General features: G+C 39.7%; 1 protein-coding gene across 3 annotated transcripts in view; it reads left to right on the forward strand.

The window, feature by feature from the left end:
* PARD3B (par-3 family cell polarity regulator beta) overlaps positions 1 to 26843 on the forward strand; it is a 917882-nt gene that overhangs the window by 636697 nt on the left and 254342 nt on the right. For all 3 annotated transcript variants that reach the window (XM_059702879.1, XM_059702877.1, XM_059702878.1), the window contains exons 17-18: positions 862 to 1065; positions 1766 to 2003. In XM_059702879.1, coding sequence (XP_059558862.1) covers positions 862 to 1065; positions 1766 to 2003 — 442 coding nt within the window. The remainder of the gene's footprint in view (positions 1 to 861; positions 1066 to 1765; positions 2004 to 26843) is intronic.

The following is a 26843-nucleotide window of genomic DNA, read 5'->3' on the forward strand; positions in this document are numbered from 1 at the left end:
GTGGGAGGGGATGAGGGAAAGGAGGCAGATACCGGGCAAGGCAAACAGTACAAATGAAAAATAGTGTATATCAGAACACAAATTATTAAAACCTCTTTAGGTATTGCTTATTTCTTTTTGGAATATTATATTATATAAAAAAGCTGCCCCTTTGTAAATACCCAGATAGAAATAATTTGTAACAATAAGCATTCACACAGAAAAGTTATTTTCCTTCTCGCTTTGCTTTATTTATCTAGAGACTAAATAAATTGTATTCACCATGCACTAATAGCCACCAGAGTAAGGTAAAGTACTTAATCTCAAAAATTGCAATCGCTTTAGTGTTCTTTGATTTCTGTGTGTAGGGTACTTAATAATTATAAAAGCAGTGATGGATGTAATAAAGGCTACAGGGTATGGGGGTGCTCGAGGTGGGTACTGGAGAACAGCATCCTTTACGTTGGGCGCTCTGTGTAGGTATCTGTGACAGTGTGCGTGTCTGCATAGGCACATACAGTCATGTACACACTCTCACACATGGAATCTCTGCAGGCCGCTATAACCTTTTAAATGTATGTGTATGTGTATGTGTATGTGTGCGTGTGCCTATGCACATATATACACATACATGTTTATTTCTATATACGATACCATTTTAAATCTTTCCACAACTTGATATAAAGGAAACTAAGGCTCGAAGGAGTCGAGCCACTTGCTCACAATCACAGCAAGAGGCAAAGCCGGGGTTGATCCCCAGCTGCCACCCGCTTAGCACCCTTTTGTAAGATGCCCAAACAGAGAGATTTTTGGAACAGCAGACCTTGCCAGGTCACCACCCTGCTCGTAGGAAAGAGGTGACCGTTTGCCTTTCTCTTCCAGAATCTCCCAGCAAGGACTTCGGCCCCACTCTGGGCCTGAAGAAGTCCAGCTCCCTGGAGAGCCTGCAGACGGCGGTGGCCGAGGTGCGCAAGACCGAGCTCCCGTTCCACCGGCCCCGGCCTCACATGGTCCGCGGCCGCGGCTGCAACGAGAGCTTCCGCGCGGCCATCGACAAGTCCTACGACGGCCCCGAGGACCTGGACGGTAGGGCCAATGCCTCCTGCAAGGGCTCCTTCATCCCGTCATTACCCACGATTCGCGGGCGAGAGTGTCTGCTTAACTGCGGAGGAAACTGACTTAAGGATCCCAATTATAGTTTCGATATTAAAAGTAATTCATTTCCCTGATATGTTTTGCCCTTTGGCTTAACGAACATGAGATTGCATAAGGCAGCGTGCAATTTATTCTACTGCGCAGACGCGAAAGAAATGTTCGCTGTCACTTTCCTGCGAGGACCAACTGTCATTCCCCCTGAAGGCGGGAGCGCTCCGTCTGCGTTTCTTGACATTCTTATTGGAGCCATTAGAAGCAGCATGAACCCCCGATCGTCTGCATTAATGGGGTGGAAGCAGTCGGGTTATCTTGTGCTCCAAAGCCTCTCCTGGGAATAACTCCCCCTGCTTGTTGCCCAGCATGTGCGCTTTCTGAGCCCATCAAGGTGAACGAGCTGGCCCTCAGAGAGAGGCTGCTTTCCCGCGCATCAAGCCTTTCCTGCTCATCTCCCTCTCCTGCACCAAACCAGATATAGGTGGTTGTCTCTTCAAAGGGTACCAGTGGCCCCATGGAAGGGTAGGCCTGCAGGGGGCTTTTATTCATTCTTCTGGGTTCTGCATTTTAACTTTTCTTGGGACGCTAACACGGAGTGCCCCTGACCATGTGTGTTGATATTTTTTTCTCTGCACAGACGGGTTGTCTGATAGGAGCTCCCACTCCGGCCACGGAGCCCTGAACTGTGACTCGGCCCCTCCGGGGAACTCTGAGCCGGAGGACCTGGAGAATAAAGCCAGGAAAGCCAAAAAGACGAAAGAGAAGGAGAAGAAGAAGGAGAAGGGCAAAGCGAAAGGCAAGGAGAAGAAGCAGAAGGAGGAGAGTGAAGATCCAGAAAGGAAGATAAAGAGGAAGGGGCTTGGTGCCATGCTGAGGTAGGGCCTTGCTTTGAAGGCTAACTTGGTTTTGGTTTTCATTTGTTCGTTCCTATCCCGTGGTGGAATCACCCATTTGTGTGCATTCAGTGGCATGCATACAACTTGAAACTGAGAACGTGCTTGCTCCTTTTCTGCGGACGCAGAAGACTTCTTGGGTGGCTCAGAAACTCATGGTGATGACAGGAAGCTATTCTATATCTGTTGTCAAAGACGTGGGCAATTCCCGCAGCCCTTGGTCCCAAAGTGCTATGCGGATAAATTAAATGTGAGTCTTAACTGTGACCTTTAGGACAATCTCTTCGAATAAAGAAGATTGACCAGATGAACCACACACACCCCCTACCCCCATGAGACTAGGTGTGTACGGCCAGGCCTGTGGGCACATACATGGGCTGTCACCTCTGGGATCCAGTGGAGGTGTCACTGGGTCTGGAGTCAGATGACACTGGTCTGAACTCATGCAGTAGCTGCTGGGCTTCACACATACCACTTACTGCCCTGAGCCTGAGTTTCCCCACTTTCAGAGGCTGGCATACCTGCTCTCCTGACACGTGTGAGACCAGGTCTCATGTGCAATTGCTCCGTTGACTAGGCATGGTCGCAGTTCCAGTCCGAAAACCCCTGCATTTGTGTTGGTGTCAGGACCACACCTGCTTCTCAGCCTGCAGCTCGAGGTGGGGAGAGGAGGAAGGGGTTCTGGGGGAGGGGGAGGGAAAGGCATTATTACAACAAGGATAAGGGGTTTACTTAACTGGTTGTACCTGGTATAACCGGGCTGTTGTGTGCCCTTTTGTGGGCCACTTTTGTGCATTTTTCAGGGGGCTCCCTACTGCATCAATAGTGACATAGAAGTTTCATTTTCTCACTGACTTCCTGAGGCCCTCTGACCTCAGACCACACAGCCCTGGGGCCTCCTCCTCACCCCAGCTTGTCCACCACAGTCCGAGATGGCCGTAGCCTAACTTCCTCTACACCATCCACGCGGCTCACTGGACAGGTGATCTCTTGTGCCTCCAAATGCCAGAAGTACAGTCTGTTCAGCGGTCCCTTTCCTCCTCACCCTGCTCCAGGATGCCCATCCAGCCTGGCACCCTCAAAATTCTCCAGGGCAGGCTCAGGCATGGCTCTGCCTCCCCAACTCGAAGGCCACCTGCCAAACTCTCCCTGGAATGCTCTCATGCTGGGGAAGATCAGCAAATGTTTGTAAGTCACCAAGCACATATGTAGGAAGTGGGATGACAGTCTCCTTTCATGCAGTTGCCTTCACATTCTCAGAGGGGATTTCTGCAACCTCCCCATTAATTTTGTTGGTGTGAGAGATGGAAACGCCCCTGTTCATTACTTTCCTTATTCACAGAAAACCTCTCTTTCTCTCAGTCTCTACCCTCTGTCCCATGGTCTGAAGGTGAGTGATAGGAGGGGATAGGTGATGAATCACTTTGGCCTTCATAGTAAACCCTTAGGAGAGCTCTCTCTTAAAGATGCTGAGTGATATTTGTCATCAGATATTCTCAGTGTCTGGATCTTGAACTGAAATTTCTCACAGATACAGAAAATTTCATTTGAATTTTGTGTATATATATATATATATATATATATATATACACACACATATATATATATATCTCTCTTAAATATCCTCTCTGTTCAATCATTTATATATAATAGTTGTTCATATGGAAAATAATGCAATAATTAAATAATAACAATAATAAACTCTGTGTTTCACATACTCATAAAGTCCTACACATGACATTTAGGGGACACAAATAATACTAATACCAGTAGACAAATCTCCCAAATATCAAGGAAATGGATTCTCTCTGAAGAACCTCTAGAACGGAACACAGACCTGCCAACCCCTTAATTTCAGCCTGTTTTTGTTGTTTAAGCCACTAAGTTTGTCATACTTTTTTACAGCATCAATAGAAAACTAATATAATTATCATCATAATTATTACTATTTCTTTAATGTCATAGTAATTGATAAGGAAAAAAATTCTATAAAGGCTTAGCTAGAGTCGTCTATAAATATAAAAAACTCTCAGAGCGTCCCATTTTCTAGAATATTACTATATTAAGCCTTAACTTGATGTTTTACTTCAGATGATTGGATTCGGCAGGTTCATACTCCATTGCCCATAACACAGCCGGCTTTTCTTGTTGTTCAATATGTGCTATATTTTCCTCTGTCAGAAATCACAGGGCCTCCTAGATCCTTCAGACATCTAGCAACTCAGGGTTTGTTCCTTTCTACTATTTGAGCAAAAATTAAGATCTGAAAGGCGGTGTTTGATTTTACCTCTGGTGTAAAAATAGCAACTGTTTTCCATAGCCTTTTGCATCTGAGTTTGTGAGCATATTGGAGCTCCTGCTACATGCACATTTCCAACAACAAAGAACACAAAAGCTGTTACCATTAGCCAAGAGATTTTGCCTTAATTCTCATCTGTTGCTCAGATGCTATTGACTTAGTTTCTTTCTTATTTAAAAAAGATTGATTGCTTTAAGGTTCTCTAGGAGTTAGATGTGTGGTTTAAATATGTATTATTTTTTCCATTAGCTTTTTTCACAGACACTTTCCCGAACCTAGGGCTTTAATGTAGGTTGTATACTTGCACCATGTACGGTGGCTCCTGGCCAAGGGCCTGAGTGAGGACTGAAATTCTGCTTCCTTCTGCTCACCACGCCTTGCATCGTGGAAGTGCAAATATGTTGGCCGTGGCTATGCTTGTAAAAAAAGTTGTGTTGTGTGCTTTCCTGATATTGGCTGATCCACTCCTGTTGGTGATATGTAGGAAGTGGTACAGTGCAGCTGATTAATTAATTTAACCTACTCCTGATCCTTTTGAAAAATTATGGCGGATCTCATTAATTCATATCTTCGCATGTGTTGTCTGGGCCCAGGATGCTTATTCTGTGATGATTTCAGAATGACCATGCAGATTCAGCCATGACTTGCTTACACAGGCCATAAATTATCAAGGAAAAATAGGCAGGGCTGGAACCCACCCACGTTGCTAGTTTCCCTGTATCCTGTTTGCCTGCTGTTGAAAGAGAACCTTAGGGGTTCAAACAGCTTCGATTCCTCCATTATGTGTTTGGTTTCCTTTAGGCATTATACTCTTTATGGCACTACCCTGTGGCCTGTGGCTCTTTGTAGCCAAAGAGTGAATGAAGCTCAAACCTCTCAATAGACATGCCCATTGCTATCAGCCTTAAGCCACCTTCCTGGGGTGTAGCAGATACTTCCTAAGCACTGAAGAGAAATATCCTTTGACTAACAAAATCTTGCCTGTCTAGAATGAAAAACCCAGGAATCAGTGTCTGATTTCTCAATTATTTAATAACCCTGTCAATCTTTATATTCTTTAAACTGAATTCTGCCATAGATGTGTGTTTAAAATCCATTCTTTTGTACCATAGCTGCTGTATTATCTTCTTTAAATTATAGGCCACTCACTTCAAAAGCCTTTGAATTGTCAACTGGTTTGGGATCCTGAATGGAAAACCTTGATGTTGTTGATCAAGTACCTTTTTCTGTATATTTTTGTGTGATTTTGTTCTCAAAAGAATTGTGCCTAGTGAACTCCATTTTAATGGATTAACCAAGAACAAAGTGTAAAATGTGTCAATAGAGACTTCATCTCTGCGTTTAAATTTTGTTTGTCCTTATTTGTTTGATTAACAACATATATTGAATGCCTACTCATTGCCAAGCACATTAATAATTATTCTTCAACTGTTCAACTCTAGTAAAGGCCTGCTTTGCATCAGGCAGTGTTCTAGACACTAGGCAAAAGCAATGAAATCCCTACTTTTATGGTATATTTTTTGTCATAGTGAAGGAAGGAGAAATCAAACTTTTGAGTTTCTTGAGTTTAAAACAAAAATAAGAAAAATATTGCGTAACCATGAGAACTACTTACAACAATGCATTTCCCAGGAAGTGGTGAGCCATTTGCCTAGGAGACCTCTGGGAGAAAGCAGGCCCTTGTCCGCTCAAGGGGATTAGCAGTCATTTGATTCTGTGCCACTGCTCTTGCAGATCTTACATTCCAGTGATGGGGAGAGAGTCAGCAATTAACTCAAAATAGTTGAGATGATTTCAGATTGTAGTAGGTGCTATGAAGAGGGTAAGAAGTCAGAAGGGACAGCGTCATCTCACCCTTTGTAACTGTCTTAGCAGGTAACCGAGTGCATCTGCCCAGGCCACGCTGAATTTTTAGCAGATATGTTATCAGAACTTTGCACACTGTGGTACTGATGCCAAATCACTGTATGCTTGCTTTTTTAAAAAAAATTGTCTGCTGCATATTAGTATGGGGTGGTTATTTTTAAACCAGCTTCACATGAAGCCATTACAAAAAGCTAAGTGTAAAAATTGTGTCTGTTTCAGTATACAAAGCCCTTTTATACCTGAAGTAAAGGTTCTGAAGAAATGTGGTCTTTAATCTAAATAGTGAACTTGGTTTGCGGCTATTTGCATCAACTCTATTCCTCCTAGCCCATCAGTTGAATATTCTTTATTGAAACTTCTTAACTGAGCCAATGTATGTATGCCTTAAGGTTCAGGATCTACACAGCAAATCCTAAATCATGAGCCCTAATGACATAGGTATTTTTAAAAATCTAGAGGCATCAGCTTTTTATTTCTAAGCTTTGCAAATCTAAAGCATCTATGTTCATTTGATTTATACTAAAATATACTATATATCTTATTGAAATTAGGGCAAATCTATATAATAGCACTATACTGTGAGTTTTTGAAAAGAGCACTCCTACACATACACACACTCACTCTCACCCTCCTCTTCCTCCTCCTCCACCACCACAAACAACAACACAGACATCACCACCGCCAAATTCATACCTAACCTAGTTAAATATCTGTCCCTTATGAGCTCTGAGTACTTCAATCTCCAGACTTTCATTAATCCCTTTGAATCTCAGTCTACTCATCAGTGAATTGGGGATAACAACACATTCTCTCAGAGTTACTGTGATGTTTAAGTTCAACAACTTATGTAAAGCAAGCTGTCAGCCTGACTTGCGAGGCTTTACTTCCTGTCTCTTTCCCCAGGGCCCCACCCCAGACAGCCGAACATCAGTTATTGCCTTTGACTTGACGCCCATTCAATTTCCATTTCAATTTCCCCCCCTCTAATCACTATTTTGTATTTCAGATGAGCATGCTGTTTTTTCTTTAGCCTGGATAATTTTGCATAGCAAACTATAATAAGTAATGACAGGTAAAATCATTCAATCATTTATACTTTATAAGCTTTGCCTACCCCTTTCTCACTGTAACTGGGAACTATTTTCAGAGGTTATCTAATCACTTGGTGGTGCTGAGTAGAGATAGAAAATGAACTCAGATAGAGAAACAGGTGGGGTTTTTTTCTTTTTTTGTTTCTTTATGTATTTCAGATTAGAATGTATAACTGGGTTTTGAACTTAAGGTTCTTAATGCATGGCTCATAGTTATTTCATGGGGCTGCCTTGGAAGTTGTCTGATAATACATTACCCATAAAGATACATTTTGACTTGGTTTTTAAATTAGATTAGATAGAGACTGAATACTCCAGGGAGTATGACATCTGTCATACATCTCTCCTCTTTACCTTCATCCCATGATGGCAGTTACAGGTCTCGTGTACAATAAATGTAATGTGGCCGTGCCTGTCATTACCTCTTTCTAGATAGTGGTTGTAAAATGTCTGGGTATCCCTTCAACTTTATGGGTATGAAGGGTAACCCAGCTAATGTAGCCAGGCCATGAAATTTTAACAGTCATTTCCCCAAAGGCAAAAGGCCATCAACAGGCTAGAGTTGAGGTACTTTGCTTCATGAAGTAGAGGCCAGTTTGAAACATGAAATTTCAGATGAAAAATGAAAGCCAAAGTAGGGCAAAGCTCTTAATTCAGGTTCAGGCTGGATATAGAAATACATTGAATACAGAGATCCTTGCAAATCAGGGTAAAATGGCTGCATATATTGAGCCTGAGAGAAATATATGAGTTTGGCAAAAAAATAATAATTTGCATGTCGAAGGCTACTATGAGTGCAGCCAGCCATCCTCCCTGCTTTCTGTGATTGCAGAGGAAAAGAAATAGACACTAAAACAAAGTCAGAATTTTGTTGGGTTCATTTTTTGTCTCTTTGGTAACTGAATTTTCCCACCTCACAGTTTATCTTAAATTATTTACTTTCTCTTTTACATTAGGAGCCATCCATATTTTGTTTCTTCATTTTGTTAATTTACCAATTTTCCTTTGAGCTAAGTGCCCTAGCAATTTTAATTTTTCTTTCGAGTTGGGAAGAGCTGTGACCCCCCCTCTTTTTTTTCGTTATTATTATCACAGGCCCAGGCTTAGAATGCTACATTTTATGAGCAGCGGTGTTGAGCCCATAATAGAATTGCAAAGTAGAGAGTGTAATATACCGATATCGACTTCCATTAAACCCAGTGGTGTGATAGCTGATAACGTTTATATATTTATGTATTCTACATCCTAGCTTTTGTTCATTTGCAACTAAGCACCAGAGAGGACAATTAGCACCCTAATAGAAATACATTGTGAACAGGAGAGCATGAAGCAGTGACTGTGAGTGCCTGTGGGAAGAGGACAAGGGATATAAAACCATGGACACGGATGCAAGGATGGGAACTAGAAAGTATAGATTACATTGGCATCAAACAAATGCAGGCTTGTTTGGTTGGCATTTATTTCCTAACTAAAAGAAGCCCCCGAAACAGATGGGCTGCTCCTCAGATGGGCTGAGTACACAGACAAATGAGCTGTGGCAGTGCCCACCACCCAGAGTTTGTGTGGTGTCTGACCTCACTCACTTTTCTTTTAGATTTTGCAAATCTCTTTCATGGTCTCTCAATAGAAAACAGCTAGCTTCTGTTTGGTTTGGTTTGCTTTTGTTAATCCTCACCCAAGGATGTTTTTCCTATTGATTTTCAGAGAGAATAGAAGGAAGGGATGGGGAGAGGGGAGATAGAGAGAAACATCCATGTGAGAGAGACATTGATTGGTTGCCTCCTGCCCTGACTGGGGCTGGGGATCAAACCTGCAACCCAGGTACGTGCCCTTGACCAGGAATTGACTCTGAGACCCTTGTGTATGGTCCAATCCTCTAACCACCGAACACACCAGCCAGGGCTCATATCTACTTTTTAAAATAACAATTTTATTGGTATATAATTTACATACCACCCCAATTCACTGATTTGTAGTGTACAATTCAATGGGTTCTAATAGAGTCACAGAGTTGGACAACCATCACCACAATTAATTTAGAACATTTTTATAACCCCCAAGAGAAACATTGTACCCATTAGCGTACATTCCTTATTTCCATTACCCTCCACACCCATGGCCCTGCCCCAGGCAACCACCAATCTGCAGGCTGTCTCTGTGGATTTGCCTATTCTGGACATTTCATATAAAAGAAATTATGTAATGTGTGGTCTTTTATGACTGAATTATTTCACCTAGCATAGTGCTTTCAAAGTTCAGCTATTTTGTAGTGTATTTTAGTAATTTATTGCTTTTTAATTGCTGAATAATATCCCATTGTATGCATATTCCACATTTTGTTTATCCACTGATGGACATTTAGACATATTTCCAGTTGTTTACTATTATGAGTAATGCTGCTATGAACATTCTTTTATAAGTTTGGGCATATATCTTGGGACCATTAGATATATGTCGTGATAAATTTATGTGTCTGACTTTAAAAAATTGTTTTAATTATAGTTGACATACAATATTATACTAGTTTCAGATGTACGAGATAGTGAGTGATACCTACAAAGTGCTCACCCAATAGGTCTAGCACCCATCGGACACCATACATAGTTATAATACTAGAGGCCTAGTGCACGAAATTTATGCCTGGCATGGGGGGGTCCCTCAGCCCGGCCTGTACCCTCTCACAGTCTGGACCCCTCACTCCTTACCACCTGCCTGCTCACTGCTCCTTACTGCTCGGCTCGCAGCTCCTGGCTGAGCAGCAGCTTCTGGTTGAGTGGCACTTTCCCTGTGGGAGCACACTGACCACCAGGGGGTAGCTCCCGCATTGAGTGTCTGCACCCTGCTGGTCAGTGCGAGTCATAGTGGCAGTCGTTCTGCTGCTCGGTCGATTTGCATATTAGCCTTTTATTATATGGCATTATTGACTGTATTCTCTGTGCTGTGCTTTGCATCCCCATGACTATCTTTATAACTGACAGTTAGAACTTACTTTTTTTTTCAGCTGTCAAACATGTCTGCAAATGTTTGTTTACCATTCTGTTTTTTAATGTGTTGGAGGGGCGAGGGGCATAGATGGAGTTAATTAGTGTAAAAATGGATAGGTAGCTTGTTTTCAAAATCATTTTAAAATCAGATTGCTCTCCATCAGCTTCCCTCCCTGTGTATATAATCTTGATTGCTTTGGAGCTCTGTTTATGGCTGTCCAAAGCAACATGGCTTTCTCATACATATCACAGTGAACATGATCACATAGACTATCAGCTGAAAGGCTTATTTGTTTAATTAAGGTTCTCTTCTCCTTTTCATAAGTGTGCACAGCTCCCATTAACACTGATATGGATTATGAAAGAGCACTGGAGAAGAATAGACCCCTTTATCTCATTACTTTTCTTGGATAATGAGATGTAGATTTGTTAACAGATCAGAATAAAAGTCCAGTGGAAAAACACTGGCTTAACTTTTAGAAAAATTGTTATGCTAAAAAGAACTTTCACAGGTGCTAAAGTGGAAGATACAGATTAATAAATAAACTCTATTAGCATTTGAGGTAAAATATAATCATTTAAGATGCTGGATTAATAAAATGCAAAAGATTTCCTCCTAATGGACCTATTTGCATACTGATCTTAAGTAACTAATAAAACACATTAATAACAGTTTTATTCACATATATGAATACTCATAAGTTCCAAGTTGGGACTGTATTTGCCTAATTTGCTTTTTACCATATCCAGCACAATGTCATGTCCTTGTAAGATGTTTACATAATACTATTAGATAATGACATGTATAGATTTAATAATTTGCTTGAGGGGAAAAATGGAATTAGTTCTTTATGTAGCACCTTTTCTCTGAGAATGTCCATGTAATTTACTAACATCCATCTTCAAGTTGCAGGGGAGATGGATGGGGCAGGTAGTAGTTTTACTTTGCAGATAATAACGAATGAGACATTGAGAAGTGAACAGCCTGTCTTGAGCCAGACACTGAACTGATATAATACCAAGACCCACCTGGATCATTGCTGCTATTGTATTATCATCTAGTAATGCATTGGCACCAGGCATAATTCTGTGTATACTTCTCACACCCTGTAGAACCCATACTTCTTTATTTTTGCCATTCACTGGCTTTTCTTGTCCTAAGTCAACATATAAAAGAGCAATTTAATAACATGAGATGGTTCATAGCTAAGGGAAAAGACTTGAATCTTTGGCATAATAACTGTAACGATTTTCCTCTGTAGAATACGAAAGAGACTTCCCAGAACAATTATGGACAGATATAAGAGATACACCAATTGAAAAATGGATCAGAGATATACAAATATTATTGGATTGCACATCCAGGACTATTATCTCAACCATGCTAAATAATATCCACCAGGATTTTGGAGACAATCCAACTTTGCTTCTCCAGCTAGCTCCTGATCATTTCTGTATGTTGGCCCTGCCTCGCCCTTAGCTTCAACATGTCTAAAATCCAATTCATCATTCACCCATCTAAGTCACCAGCTCATCCTGACTTTCCTAATTCTGTTTGAGGCCCTGCCAGGAATCCCATGACATCTGGGAGCCTCCTTTTTCCCATTCCCACATTCCCTCACCCGGTAATCCTGTTGATACTCACAAAATGCTATCTCTTACATCTGGGCCTTTTTTCCATTTCCACTGCCACACTCTAATCATAGGCTTTGTTATTTATAATTAGATTGTTTCAATAGACTCCTAACTGATTTTTCTCCTTTTCCCTTTCATCATTCCAGCTCATCCTAAGCAGAGCTGCCAATCATTCATTCATTGTTATCAGACCTTTAATGTGCACCTTCTGCACTAAAATGCAATATAGTACAGTGGTAAAGAGGAAGTCCTCTGGAGTCATTCTCCTTAGGTTCAAATCCCAGCCCCATTTCTTTCTAGCTGTTGGTTCTTTTTTTTCTTTTTTTTTAATATATATTTTCTTATTGATTTCTGAGAGAAAGGGAGAGGGAGAGAGAGATAGAAACATCAGTGATGAGATAAAATCATTGATTGGCTGCCTCCTGCATACCCCCACTGGGGATAGAGCTGGCAACCCTGGCATGTACCCTGACTGGGAATTGAAATGTGACCTCCTGGTTCATAGATAGGTGCTCAACCACTGATGTATGCTGGCCCCGCAATCTTTAGCAACTGCTTAACTATTCTGTGTTCCAGTTTCCTCTTCTGTCAAATTAGAATAATAATAGCATCTACCTAATAATGTTGCTTAGAGTGTAAATGAGATTATATCTATAGAAAATGCCTGGCACATAGCATAGTATTCTGCTCCAGGAGCTAAGATGATTCCCAATTACCTTGTAGTTCTCAAAATCCCAACTGTACTTTAGGGACATCTACGGAGCTTGTTAAAATTAAAGATCATTGAACCTTATCGTCTGAGATTCTACTTCATTAGATTTAGGGTGGGGTCTGGGAATCTCGGAGAATTCTGATGCAGCCAGTCCCAGGAACCGCTATTTGGGAAATATTAACTCATAAAGTTCAAACTATTTAGTTAGGTATTTAATGCCCTCTATATTTTTACACCAATTCACTTTTCTATCACTGTTTTTTACTGTTCATTTCTGCATACGCAACCAGTCTAACCAGATTACTATTTCCCAAAACACGCTTTGTGAAGCCCTAAGATGGCACCCACCCATGCACAAAAACGCCAAGATGACCTCCCTCCTCTCTGCTCCCTCCTCTTCTCTCTTCCCCTCCCTCCCCTCTCTCTCTTTGCAGTCCTGTTAGGCTTCTGAAACCCACCCTCAGCCCCATCTCCTTTAGGAATCCTTTGACCCCCATTACTGTCTTTCTCATCAAAACTCTTACAGCCTTTGTCTTCTCATTTAGTGCTTCCCATAGGGCCGGCTTGGGTTTTAGTGAGGGTTTTACATGTCTGTCTCATATCCTTAGTGAGGCTGTAAATTCCTTTAAGCAAAGGGACCTCCTCACAATGCTTTTTACAGTGTGGGCCCTTAATAAGCTTTTGCTGATTGACTAACTGGCTTATACGGTGTGCTAATTGGAATAGACTTATTTGGATATTAAAGTGTTGTGCCCTTTAGTCATTCGAGAAAACAGTATTAAAAATAATGAAAACAGTGGAAGTGATTCAAAAACAAGAAAGAGGGTTAACTGCATTGGGAGTTCATTATTATTATTTTTTTAATTTCTGCTTGAAGAAAAGGTTGAAGGATGAGTTAACTGGTAGTAGTAACCAGCTGTTATCCATCTCCACTGAGGACAGTGCTAGAGAAAATGGTCCAAAATCATGATCAGGGGGAAAAAATGAGGTTATATATAAAAAAAGAGATAGTTGTTAAGCACTGGAATGAGGTTTGTGAACAGGTTGTGGAATTGACCTCCCTAAAGTACTTTAAAAGTAGGAAGGATAAATATCATTGAAAATGATATGAAAAATGTGTCAGCCAGTTCATTTCTTGGATATCTATTAAATGCTACTCTGGGGGAGCCAAGAAAGAATATACAATATGAACCCTTCACTTAAGCTCACTATCTAATTAAGATGACCCATAAATAGGAGATTATTAGCAATGAAAGTAGGGTTTACAGTTAAAATCTAAATGGTGAGGTTGTGACCATAATTGTGGTTGCAATTCAGATGTATCCCCTCTAAGTACTCTCTCCCTCTGCACCCCTAAAAAATCCACTCCAGGCATGTTTTAAATAAATGAATTTTCAACAACTTTCCAAGCTGCTTTTCTAGGTTGAGTAGAGTATCCCCAATCTTTTCTGAAATAATTTATTCAATATTATTGGGCAAGCAACTGCGAATTACATGAAAAGTATCTGTATATATAAAAAGCCAGCAACCAGAACGCCATAATGACCAGAACGACGGTCATTCATAGCATGAACGACGGTCATGCTATGACGCCCACTGTGGCCAGCAAACTGGCCAGTGAACCGGTGGATCAAGGGGTAGGGCCGGCCAGCCAACCTCCCTCGGCCCCTCCCCATGGTCGGCCACGCCCCCAATTACCCCCACAATTGGGGGCGGGGCCCACGGCCTATTGCCCACAGCTCCTCCCCCTAGTCAGCCAGGCCCTGATCAGGCCAACCTCCTTCTGTCTCCTCCTCCCAACAGGCCTTCCCTGATCCACCCCAATTGGGGCCAGGCTGGCCAGACCCCACCCATGCACAAATTCATGCACTGGGCCTCTAGTGTTGTGATAAGAATACAACCTATATTTTATTACTTTTTTTTCTGACATCTTCTTTCATTCACTCCACAAATATTGATTGATTGCCTAATAAGTGGCAGTCCTGATGCTCAGTTCGAAGATATCCACAATAAACAAGTCAGATGTGTTCTCATGTTACCTGTAGCCTTTCCTCAAAACGTGGTGGGGCATAGATGTTCTAATAATAAGGTGACATAAAATTGACTAAGCTCCTTTTAAGTCACCAGAACATCCCTGACTTCATAAAACTATGGTTAAGCCACTTGTAGCACAGTTGGTAAAGATACTGAATAGTAAGATGTCTTGATATGTAAACTCAGCTGTGTAACTGCCTTCTTGAATGGATGTTTTTCTTTGCCTGGGAAGTTCGTACTTTCTATACACTTGCAGTAGGTAGATAAATTGTCTTTATGGTCACCAGCTATTTGGCCATCGGCTAGAAATGGTTCTAGTGTAGATGTGTCTGTAGATTAAAATAGATAAGGGTTAGTTATCTAAAAAGTTTGTTTCACAAGTGAAATGACACTGAATTGAGGGAAATCACCCAGACTTTTAACATTTAACTTGCCAAAATCAAAAATTTAACTAGAGGCATATATGACAACTTTGGCTTTTAAACATACAGGGGTGGGGCAAAAGTAGGTTTATAATTGTGGGTACATGAAACAGTTTATTCTTGCAATTATTATTATTATTATTATTATTATTATTATTATTATTACCCTACTTCTTCCCACCCCTTTATTCATACTCAGCATGTCCTTTGGTCTGCAGTAGGGTAACCTGCTTATCCTGAGTTAAGCACTGAAAATTCCATGCCCAGAGAAGCTCCTCAATTGTAAATAAATCAAGGCAGTTAATCACCCTAGTACTCCCAGGGTGATTAGTCCTTCCCTTCCCATCCTTTGTTTATGTGCTACTATATAGACATACAATTTTTTTGGAAAATTTAAAAATATTTTAAAAGTAATTATCATTTTTGATACCACAACCTTAAAAAGTCTATGATACAAACTTAAAAAGTATAATAGAATGGAAGGTATAAAAGAAAATTGCATAAGTGAGCTCTTTTGTCATCTTAGTTTTGTGCTTGCATTCACCTGAGTTGCCATCTAGTCTCCTAATGCATTTTTGTATCTGAAAAAGCCACAAAGCTCCAAAAATCAAAGTAGAAATGTCTCAGCAGAGAATGACTAAAAGCAGCACCCCAATTGCCAACAAAAGAATCCTTAAAAATAATATATAATTTAAAACTCAAGAAAGAGAGAGCAAGAGGCACATCAACCAGAAATAACGGTGTGACTCTGATTACAGACAAAATCACCAGTGAGCAGTAAAAACCCTAATTCTGGGGCTTTTCATATTAGTTTCTCCCATTGATGGGTTTCTCCCTCCCCAGGGACTATACTTTTTCACTTTAAATTTGAACTCTAGTCAATGTATAGTAGAAAATCAATATCATAGATTTGTTCTGCTTTCCTTCTGCCTCCTGGAATTTTCAGAGTATGTGAAGGAAAAGCTTTTATGATGAAGATGGACTGTAAAATGAAAGGGGAGGCTTTGACCAATTTCCTAGAACTCTGACCCAAACATTCTTCCCCAGACTACGGTGCCGTCTCCAGGTCTCTGTCAGGCCTCCCTTATTCCCATTCTACTAGGGTATTTAATGTCTAGAGGCATATGATTACTGACACACTTTTGTAAAGACTCTTTGGCAAGTTAATTGGCACTTGCTATCAGAATAGTTTTCCTATTTATCCTATCTTGTCCCCTTAATTTTGTTTTTCAATTACAGTGTATTTCCCTATATTGTGACTTGAGGCGAAGGAAGTGAAGGAAGAAACTCATATGCATGCGCGCGCGCGCGCGCGCGCGCACACACACACACACACACACACACACACACACACGCATGTGTAAAGTAATCAAAAAAAAAATCTAGGCATTTATACAGATGCTAATGCTTCCATTGTTAAAAACAAGCAAAGTGCCCAAGGAATTGTTGCAACAAATGCAGAAGTGGGGGCATGGTAGGTCATTCTCATTCCTTCAGGCTGACTGAACTCCTTCCCCTGACAGGGAGAATCCTTTGATCAGCCTTCTCACTCATCTCATCCAGCATCTTCCTGGTCTCAACATGCTCGGGCCACACTTCATGGAAAAGGCCCTGGCCAGGTCTGATTACTCTAGACTTGCCTGAGAGCTGGTCTGGATCATCTTGGTATTTTCCACGGGTTTTGTAACCACCTGGAGTACAAGAATCATGTCTTTTGAATAGTGTGTTCTCCCTAGTACCTCTGCCTCTTTACCTCCTTTATACTGACACTGCCACCTCCTCATATCTTCTCATAATTGTATCCCAATTTTCTGGTTCCTCTTGGTCCTAGTTTTTTAACTAAACACAGAGATAGAATTATTATCAGCAGTCTCTCCTCTGACCCTGGTTAGCTTTGTATACATTCTCTTCACATTTGACAACTGGCACCCCAACTACAGAACTCAATCAACCTGTGGAGCTCGGAGCAATCGTGACTCAACCAAATATTACCTCCCTAACATGCTGGTTTCTACTCTGAGGTCTGCTTGGTAGAATTGCATAGAACCCACAGTCCCATGTAGTCCCCACTTTAAACCCCATCAATCTTAGGCTAGAGCACTGTTATAGTAGAACTTATTTCTGATAGGTCACACCCAGTACACTGGCTCTGGCTCCATCTCCAGCCCCGTAAGTCTAGTTACAGGACATTTTTTCTTGAGCCTCATGTATCTTATCTGACTTTAAAGTATGTATCTGTCACTTGCTCTCCTCACTACCATGGCCTGTCTTGCTGATGAAATATGCCTGAATGGATCACTTCTAAACTAGCTAGCTGACCTCAGGAAGTCAGACTCTATGCCTTTGTGTGAATTCTCCAGCCATCACCCATCCTAGTTAGTGGGTCTCTATCGAATTCCCATTCCCAGTGGTCCTATGGTGTTGGGAATATCTGACTACAATTTGCTGTTGCTTACTTCCTGGGCCATAGTATGCATTCAGCAATGGATTGCTGAGCTAATTCTTGATTTCAAGAAATCCATTTTAGAAAGAGTAGCTAACAGTTTGTACTTGAAATTGCTTTCATTGACTAATGTGACTTTTAAATGGCAACTGATATTTTTTCTCGTGTGTGTGTGTATGTGTGTGTGTGTGTGGGGTGGTGTTTAATCCAACTCATTCATCTGGAAAAAAACTCAAGTATTAATCCCAAAAGAAATAAGTCCTTTGAACAATAGAATCTCTAACAGAAGGAATGCTCTTAATTTTGGAAATACAGGTTAAAACCTACTGCGCAGCTCTGCTCTCCAGTTTTGCATTTTTAGTGTTAAACTTTAAATCTAACTATCATGTTTTATTCCACAAGTGATGCATCAGCATAAAGAGAAATAGTGGTGGGTGATAGGATGTAATAGAAATTCTAATAAGCTGTTTAACAATAATATGGCAGGCAGATACCATTTTAATCAGTATTGTCATTAACAACTATCAATAGAGAAGATAAAATGTTCTTGTCTTTGTGAATTATGATTTATGACTGGCACGGCAGTCACACTGAAGCATATTTATTTTACAATGTGGAGACATTGATTAAATGCACATGGCATCTCAAATACAGTTGACATTTTAAGTCAAAATTATTACAGACATGCAGCCATTCATTTAAGCTGTTGCTTTAAAAATGTGTCTCAACTGATTGTTAATGGAAGAAAGTCTAGCTGGGCCAATATTTCAATAAGTTGATCCTGTATTTTGCTGGCATACATAGCCTAGGGGGGAAGAAGCCTTCTCTGTTAGGCGGTCTTAAAATTTTGCTCTATCTGGTGGATAGGCCACCAGATGAAAATAGTCCCTTATGTATATACACACAGGATTCTAGACTGCTCAGAAAGCATGCTCCTACTAGGAAAAAATTATTTTTTGCTTCTCTTTTCAGAATTCTCACTACTCTCTCTGCCAATCTTACCTTTTAGCCTATGAACCTACTTAAGGAAGTAAGTCTTAAATAATTGATGACAGCTGTGGTTGAAACATTACTATCGTTTAGGGATGATGGTTTTTGTAATGTATATTACTGCATCTTGCCAATAGACCAGTGACTTTAAACAATGTAAGTGTTTGAGTATTGATTGTTGATTTACAAGATTGAGGCCAATACTAATTGTGTCTGAGAGCATACTTATGTACCATGTCTATAAATTCTTTGATCTCTTTTCCCATTTATGTCTTTTTAACTCAGAACTTACTTAGATTTTTAAAATCTTTTTATTATGAAATAATTTTAGACTTGTAGAAAAGTTACAAAAAAATAGTACAAAACCTTTCATCCAGATTCCTCAGATGTTAACATTTTACCCATTAGCTCAAGCATTTTCTCTGTTTTTATTTCCCTCCAGATGGATGTGTGTGTATATTTGCATGCATGCTTGCATAATTTGTCCAAATTCTTTGAGAATATTTTCAAACCTGATGACCTTTTACCCCTAAACTGACTTTGAAGCTGGGACTGCATCATTGTATCATTTTTATCCTGTATTTGGGAAAAGTAAAGAACTGGCCTCAAGTTATCCTCAAATTAGTGAAATTAGAAATTATAAAGCAAGGAAGGTAATAATTTCAAATATGATTACAAGTCAAGAAAACCAGTTTATGTCACTTTTATTTTTGTGGGCTATATTATCACCATGTAATCTAAAAATCTAAATTAAGTCAGCGTTGACTTCTGACAAATGAGTACGCGTTTCCAAGAGTGAGGTGTATTTCTTTGACTGTTAATGAAAGTTCAAAAGTAAAACCTCTTCAAAAAGGTGCAAATATCTCATCCTTGTGATGAGGCCTCATTAACCACTGAGTTTAGCACAATATGCTTGAAAGAGATGGTAAATAGGAAAATGTCCTGCTGATTATTATTAAAATTGCTGCAGAAAGATTCTGAGAAATCCAATTCTATCTTTATCTCAGACTTCTGACCCTTTTTATTTTGCTGCAAATGATTTATTGATAAGACTGGAGGTGGGAGCTAGGAAGTACTACCAGTCTTTGATCACCTTAGGGCTTTTCTTATCAATACTGTGCATTGGAAAACACATTTTGAAAACAAAAATGTACAAAGATAAATGTACCAGTTAATAATTTGGATTTTTTTCAATAGACGGAGTTACACATATGTTGATATATATGTGATTTGATATGTATGCTATATTGTTGTATTGACAACAAGCTTCAAGCTTCATATGTCAAATTTGTTGAAGGTGTTAACATCATAGATATTTTTATACTTAAAAATGTCAAATTTCATGCCAAAAAAGAGCATTTGTGGGAAATTTAATTCATTACTTTATTTTGAAGAAAAGTGCTGCTGAAAGTTATCATATACTTCGGGAAGCTTATGGTGAACATGCTCCATCTCAATATACTTGTGAATACTGGTTTAAACACTTTAAAAGTGATGATTTTGATGTGAAAGAGAACATCCAGGTCAACCAGAAAAGTTTGAAGACCAACAATTACAAGCATTATTGGATGAAAATGCATGTCAAACTCAAAAACAACTTGCAGAAAGATTAAACGTTGCTCAGCAAACTATTTCTGATCATTTACAAGCAGTGGGAAAGATTTTAAAGGAAGGAAAATGGGTGCCACATCAACTGAACAAAAGACAAATGGAAAACCGAAAAGTCATCAGTAAAATGTTGCTTCAACGGCACGAAAGAAAGTCTTTTTTGTATTGAATTGTGACTGACGATGAAAAGTGGATTTATTTTGAGAATCCCAAATGCACAAAATCATGGGTTGATCCAGGTCAACCGTCAACATTGACTGCAAGGCCAAATCACTTCGGAAAGAAGACAATGCTCTGCATTTGGTGGGATCAGGAAGGTGTGGTGTATTATGAGTTTTTAAAACCAGGTGAAACCGTAAATACTGATCGCTGCTGACAACAAATAATCAATTTGAACCACGCTTTGATCATAAAATGACCAGAATGGGCCAGAAGACATGGCAAAGTAATTTTGCTTCATGATAACATACCATCACACACTTCGAAACCAGTTAAAAACACGTTAAAAGATCTTGCCTGGGAAGTATTAACCCACCCACCATATTCACCAGACCTTGCTACTTCAGATTACTACTTGTTCCGATCGATGGCACAAGCACTTTCTGAGCAGCACTTCAAATCATACAAAGACGTGGGAAATTGGGTCTCCGAATGGTTTGCCTCAAAACAAGAAAAGTTCTATTGGGACGGTATCCACAAATTACCTGAAAGATGGGGGAGTTGTAGCTAACGATGGGCATTACTTTGAATAAAGCACTTTTGATGTTTCTCTTGAAATTATCATGTTTTCTTTGATCACAAAATCCTCATTATTAACCGGTACCCCTGGTACTATGACATAGCAATAGTGGAGTTAAATTCATCCACAAAACTTATAATTTGCCTAATCAGGAGGGAGAAATCTGGAGAAAAAGCTCTGGTATATTCTGTCAGTCTTTTTTATCACAGTTGTTAGGCATTCAGAATGCTTTATATTGGAGAGGTATCTGCTGTTGTTTAAGCTTTGGTGTCCTGAGAGAGAAGAGGAGATCCAGGAGTATAAGTGTGGTCTATAATATTATGATGCATAGATATAGTTAGAGGATGTGGGGATACACATCTGTGGAGGATCAGTACTTAAATTAAAAAATATCTGATTCCCTGAACACATTTATTCCAGCTTAGACAGAAACTGAAGCAGCGGTACCCGAGTGTCCCTCATCACAGGTCTGTTCCCAGATTATATGAACACAAGTGATAGAAACCTTCCTGTGCTCATGACCACAGTCCACTGAATTTGTCTGTATTGCTAACTGGAGATAGTTTGGTTCTGGGTAAGACAGAAAGCTACAAAACGGTGTAAACACTCTACCGAATCCTTGGCTTCTTTCTGTCTGTCAGGATTTAGTTAGTCACAGTGGCTGAAATCTACTCTGTTCTTTTTGTAAATTGAATATTTCTTTGAATGTTTATGACCAAATATCTTCATAGAATAGATAGTACAGCTTTATGAAGCACCTTGAAACGTGAGCCAAAAGGTAGTATGTGTTGTTATATTATCGTTACTATCTCTTTTTAACTTAGTTAGAATTCAGTTGGTAGAAAACATTATTACAGTGGGGCCTTAACTTATGAGTTTAATTTGTTCCGTGACAGAGCTCGTAACTCAAATTACTCGTATGTCAAATCAAAAAGTGAACGAGTGAGACACGTGATTCTGGGCTGATGTTGTGGTGTTCACTGTGACGTTTGTTGCGCCAACTAGCGGTGGGGTATCTGAAGCTAGCTCGTAACCCGAATTTTAGCTCACAACGCAAAGCAAAAAATCGGCCCAGAGACGGCTCGTACCTCGAAAAACTCGTTAGTTGGGACACTCGTAAGTCAAGGCCCCACTGTACAGGTATTTTGTGAATGCTAATGCATCATTATTCCTTACTGCCTAGGTTAACTATATTCTACCAAGGTTTATGGTAAAGAATTCCTAGAAAACAAATCTTATTTTTTCTGTTCTTGTGGAGAATCCACATGCAATGACAGTGTTTATACAGAACATGTGGAGTTAAATTCCCAAGGCACAGTCCTTGGGACTATGTAAAAAGTGCATGTAAAATTTTGACTATAAATGAGTATATATGCTTTTATGGAGAGAGTTCATAATTTCCTTCTAGTTCTCAGAGTGGTTTGTTACTACAGAGAAATTAAGGACCATTTTGTAATGGAATCCAGCCTCTGTGTGGCCACGTGTGCTCTGCTTGACAAGTAGGTGGTATTCTTGTTTCTTCTGACTCCTTTCACGAATTAATTTCAATATTCAACTCTGTTGGATACAATCTCTGTCAGTGGAGTAGGAATGCCACCTTCTGTGGGAGGAATAATGACGTAGAGTGTCCATTTTAACATATTTTATAGCTCAGAGACCTCCTCAGGTAGAGCCTGGTTGAGAGATAACCACCTAAGTCTAGTGTCATGGGAAGCAACGCTGTCCACCATGGAAGGGTGTTTATTAAAGGCTGTCTTCTCTCTAGTGCTCCCTAGTTAGTTTCAACCAAGCGCAAACCAAATACAGCTTTCCTCAACCTAAGAATTATGACTCTTTTCAGTGGAGAGACTCTATGTTTATGTTGGTCTGTTATTTTTTAAAAATACTGATATTTTCTATCTGTTGTCACAACTCAGACCATGAAACTTTGAAGTATGTTTATGAGCAGCTTGTGTTTCATACCACTAGGAGTGCGTTACACACCTTCGCCTTTTGTCAGGATTTTCAGTGTCTAATAGAACTAGGCTGTAATGTCATTCTTGGCCATTAGATGTTGCTACATTGCACACTAAGCCCCAAACTGAAAAATGATGAGTTTGAGACTTGCAAGTTTATATTATTTTATATTATTATTCTATTAATTTATCAATTCTGTACATTTAAAAACTTTAACATGAATGTACTTAAAATAAGAAGTGGCTATAATAAATATGTATAAAATTTACCCATAAATTTTAATTTTATAATGAAATAATTTATGTTTAGCCTTGTAGAGCAATGCTAGTTTTTATTAAAGCCAAAAAAATTGATATATCTTCAAAAAACAAGAATATCTTATTTGACACAAATTACCATTCAAGAAAGAAACAGGAATTTCCTTTCTTGAAAGGGCAGGCAATTAGAGATACAAGGACAGTTATAGTTTAATGTTTCGACCTTCTCTTTAAAATTAGTAATGTTTAAAAATGAATTCTTTCATTTCCACCAAGATCACTCTTTCCTTAACACTACTTTTGCTGCTACATTCTGCAATGCTACTCTCTCAACATATTCCTTTTAGCTTTCTGGCTGCTCCTTCTAGCTCCTCATGCTAGCTTCTTATTAAAAGCTGACATCCTGGACCCCTATATTTAGTCCTCTCTTCTCACCCTTTTTTCTTTCCCCCTCACCTCTACCCCCAATCAGCTGAAACATTGTGGAATTAACCTTACTTGTCTGCCCTTACTAAGGCTATCCAGGAGGCCAAAAGAGTGATGCGTCCTTTCCCCTCACTCCTCAAATCTAATCCATTACCAAGTCCTATGAATTCTACTTCCTAAGTATCTGAATTCTTTCTCTTCCTTTATATTGAACTTTTTTGGTTCAGATTCTCCTCATTTTACACCAGATTAAAGCAATAGCCTTCTGAGCAATATCCATTTTCTCTTCCAACCCATCATCTACAATGGTACTCACATGATCCTCCCAAACATAAATCTGATCTCCTGCCAGAATCCTTGCAGTGGCTGAACAGTGCCTTGAAGTGCTCAGACTTGTGAGCTGGCATACGACACCCCTCTTTTATTCTTTTCTGCAGCCATAGATAAGTACAGGCAATTACCACAATGTACCGCGAGAGCATTAAGCCAGTCAATGTTCTGGGCCCTTTCTATTTCCTGTGAATAAAAAGCCATTTCCCCTTCCTTAGGCCTTTACTCTGCCCCTGGCCAACGCCTGGTCCTGCTTCAATACTGAGTTCCAGGACTACCTCTTAGGGAGTCTTTTCTGAAACCCACGCTCCTAACTCAGTGCTGGCCATTCATTTCACCCACTATTTTGAATAGTTAGACATCCTGCACTGAGACCAGAACTTTTACTGATTCCCCTTTGGAGGAATTTGGTTCCAGAGAAGGCTTTTGAATTTCACAGTCCATTGTAATTTACCTGTAATTATGAGGCCAAATAAACACAAATGCATAATACCATCTTAGACACCATTGCTTGTGTGTCTTAATGTGAAAATCATGTGGTATTTTATGAAGCCTCAAATCTGAGGGGACAGGATCTGTAAAAACTGCCTAATTTATTGATTTGCATGTGAAGTGTGCTGTTCCCAGTAGGTGGTGGAAACCGATTTGGCATGTCGCTTACTAGCTCTGAGCGGATAACTGGTGTTACTTCCTGCTGCTGTAACAAAATGGATTTGGCCTTTATTATAGCTCCTATTTGAAAATTACTATTAAAAATTGTGTGCTGGAGATGCATATTGAGTGCTTTGCAAAGGTGGATGCATTTTATGTAGCAAAGCAGGAAACAGTGACACCACGTCTTAATGACACTTCATATTCTGCCAGTGTACTTAGCCACAACTTCCTCAACTGCATAATCTAAAGTAAACAAAAATCATATTCCATTAGAGACACAATTCGACAATTGAATTTTTTGGTGATCCTTTGGCACCCATTGAAAGAATTGGCTCCAACCCCATAGAGGACGTTAATCTTTTTAGGGCAGCATTGCCTGGAAAGTGGAAGAAAGAGATGACCAAGTCAGGGAATAGTGGTAAAAGCATTACCTGTAAGAGCTAGAATGAGGGCGCTAGTCAACAGTTGCCATTTTCATGGCCACACATTATTCAATTATAAAGTAACAGAAGGGATATTATTTTACTGAGGAAATATGGGGGGGGGGGGGAAATACAAACAATCTCAGTATGCTGAAGCTTGGTATAATTAAATAATGAAACATGTTACCTCTGTATTTTAATAATTTCTTAAGGTCTCAGGCCAAATCTGTGCAGAACAACGGTGAATACCCCAAGGCTGAGGAGATTGACTGTAGCACCCAGCTGGCTTGGAAATGCGCTCTTCGTTAGGCGAAATAATTGGTACATTCTTGTACAGTAGTAAATACTAGTAACAGAACTATCTTGTAGCAAGACAGAAAAAAATCAATATTAATCAGAGCAGACAAATGCTTCCGATAATAGCCGAAGACCCTCAAGCACTAGCTGCTCTCTTTAGTATTTTTGTTGTCCTTGTTACACATTCTCTGCTTCTGACACCCCATATTTCTCTAAAATAAGATCTTTAACATATTGTATCTTAGTCTGATTGTCAGAATGTCCAGCTCTGTCTCTGTGTGTCCTCTTAGGAAGAATATGAAACTTCTCTTTGAAGAACTTCAACAGATATGTGTGTTATTTTCTACCTGGATATCCCAAAATTAAGCTGCTGGAAGGGTTTAGTACCACTCTGATCACTCCCATCTCTTTCCGAAACCTTGAATGTTTAGTCCTTAATTTGCACCTCTCATTCCATTTCCCCATGTTTATAAAGATATGACTATAACTTGCATCTTCCCATTGTTGTACCTACTTCCTATACTAACTAAGGTTGTACCAGTGCCTGGTATATTACAGAGGCAGTGATAATAGCTAACCTTTATATTATAGGGCTTATTGCTATATAAGTACTGACACAGTCCTGAGTTCTTGGCATTCGTTCATTAATTTACTCTTCACAAGGATTTATGAAGTAGACACTATTATTATAGCCATTTTACAGATTTAGAAACTGGATTATAGAAAGGATGACTTGCCCATGGAAAAATATATCCCGAATGGGCAGAGTGGCTGTGATTTGACCCCAATAACCTGCCTCCATACTACTCTTCTTTATACTTATTGACTCCTTGCTACCCGGCCATTGTTGGTCACCTTACAGGTATTCAGTCATTGACTTCCCTTCTCCAAATTTTTTTAATAAGATAAGTTCTACCTTTATAAGACTTTGGTTTGAATTATTTAGACATTTATAAAGTACTTAGCTCAGTTACAGATACATAGTAAGCATTCATGTTACTATTATTATTATTTTCATGTGACAAATGTCAGGTGAAGGAACTGAGTAATAAAGCGCCATAACTCAGAATCACTAAGTTGATCCTTCCCCGTTCCATTGTTTCTGTTGAGAAGCTCGTGAGAAAGGGTGGACTCAGTAGTCTAGCTCGGGCTCTCTCCTGAAAGCACTGTGTGCAGGGGTCAAATGACCACACGCCATCCTCATCGGGTTAGAGGAAAAGCTATTATAATAAGAAAAGAATAAATCCTTATTACAGCAATTATGCCACTAAATTAGAAATTTAGAAATATATAGGCTAGTCCATGGAATGTTATAAGTTGTCAAAACTGCCAGTGTTTCCAGAGCACAGACTGTGAGGAGAGTGGAAGCGAAACCTATTGTATCGTCGTGTCAGTGATCATGCCCTGCTTTTCTCTTTGCTGTATTATGAGACTGACATTATATCATCATTTCGCATTGTCACCTTAGCCTTGTGAGCTTTAGATGCAGCTAATGTTATGGTAATAACTGCTACAATCTGCAATTTTCAGTCGTATTAGACCTTAATTCATGTTTTTAACTATCTTGTATAACCATCACTGATTTGTCTTGCAGATAATAAGCAACTTAATGGTTTTTACAAATTAATACTGGTATGAAATTATCAGAGCCGGAAAA

Source organism: Myotis daubentonii, chromosome 7 (assembly GCF_963259705.1).
Source record: "Myotis daubentonii chromosome 7, mMyoDau2.1, whole genome shotgun sequence".
Taxonomy (NCBI): Eukaryota; Metazoa; Chordata; class Mammalia; order Chiroptera; family Vespertilionidae; genus Myotis; species Myotis daubentonii.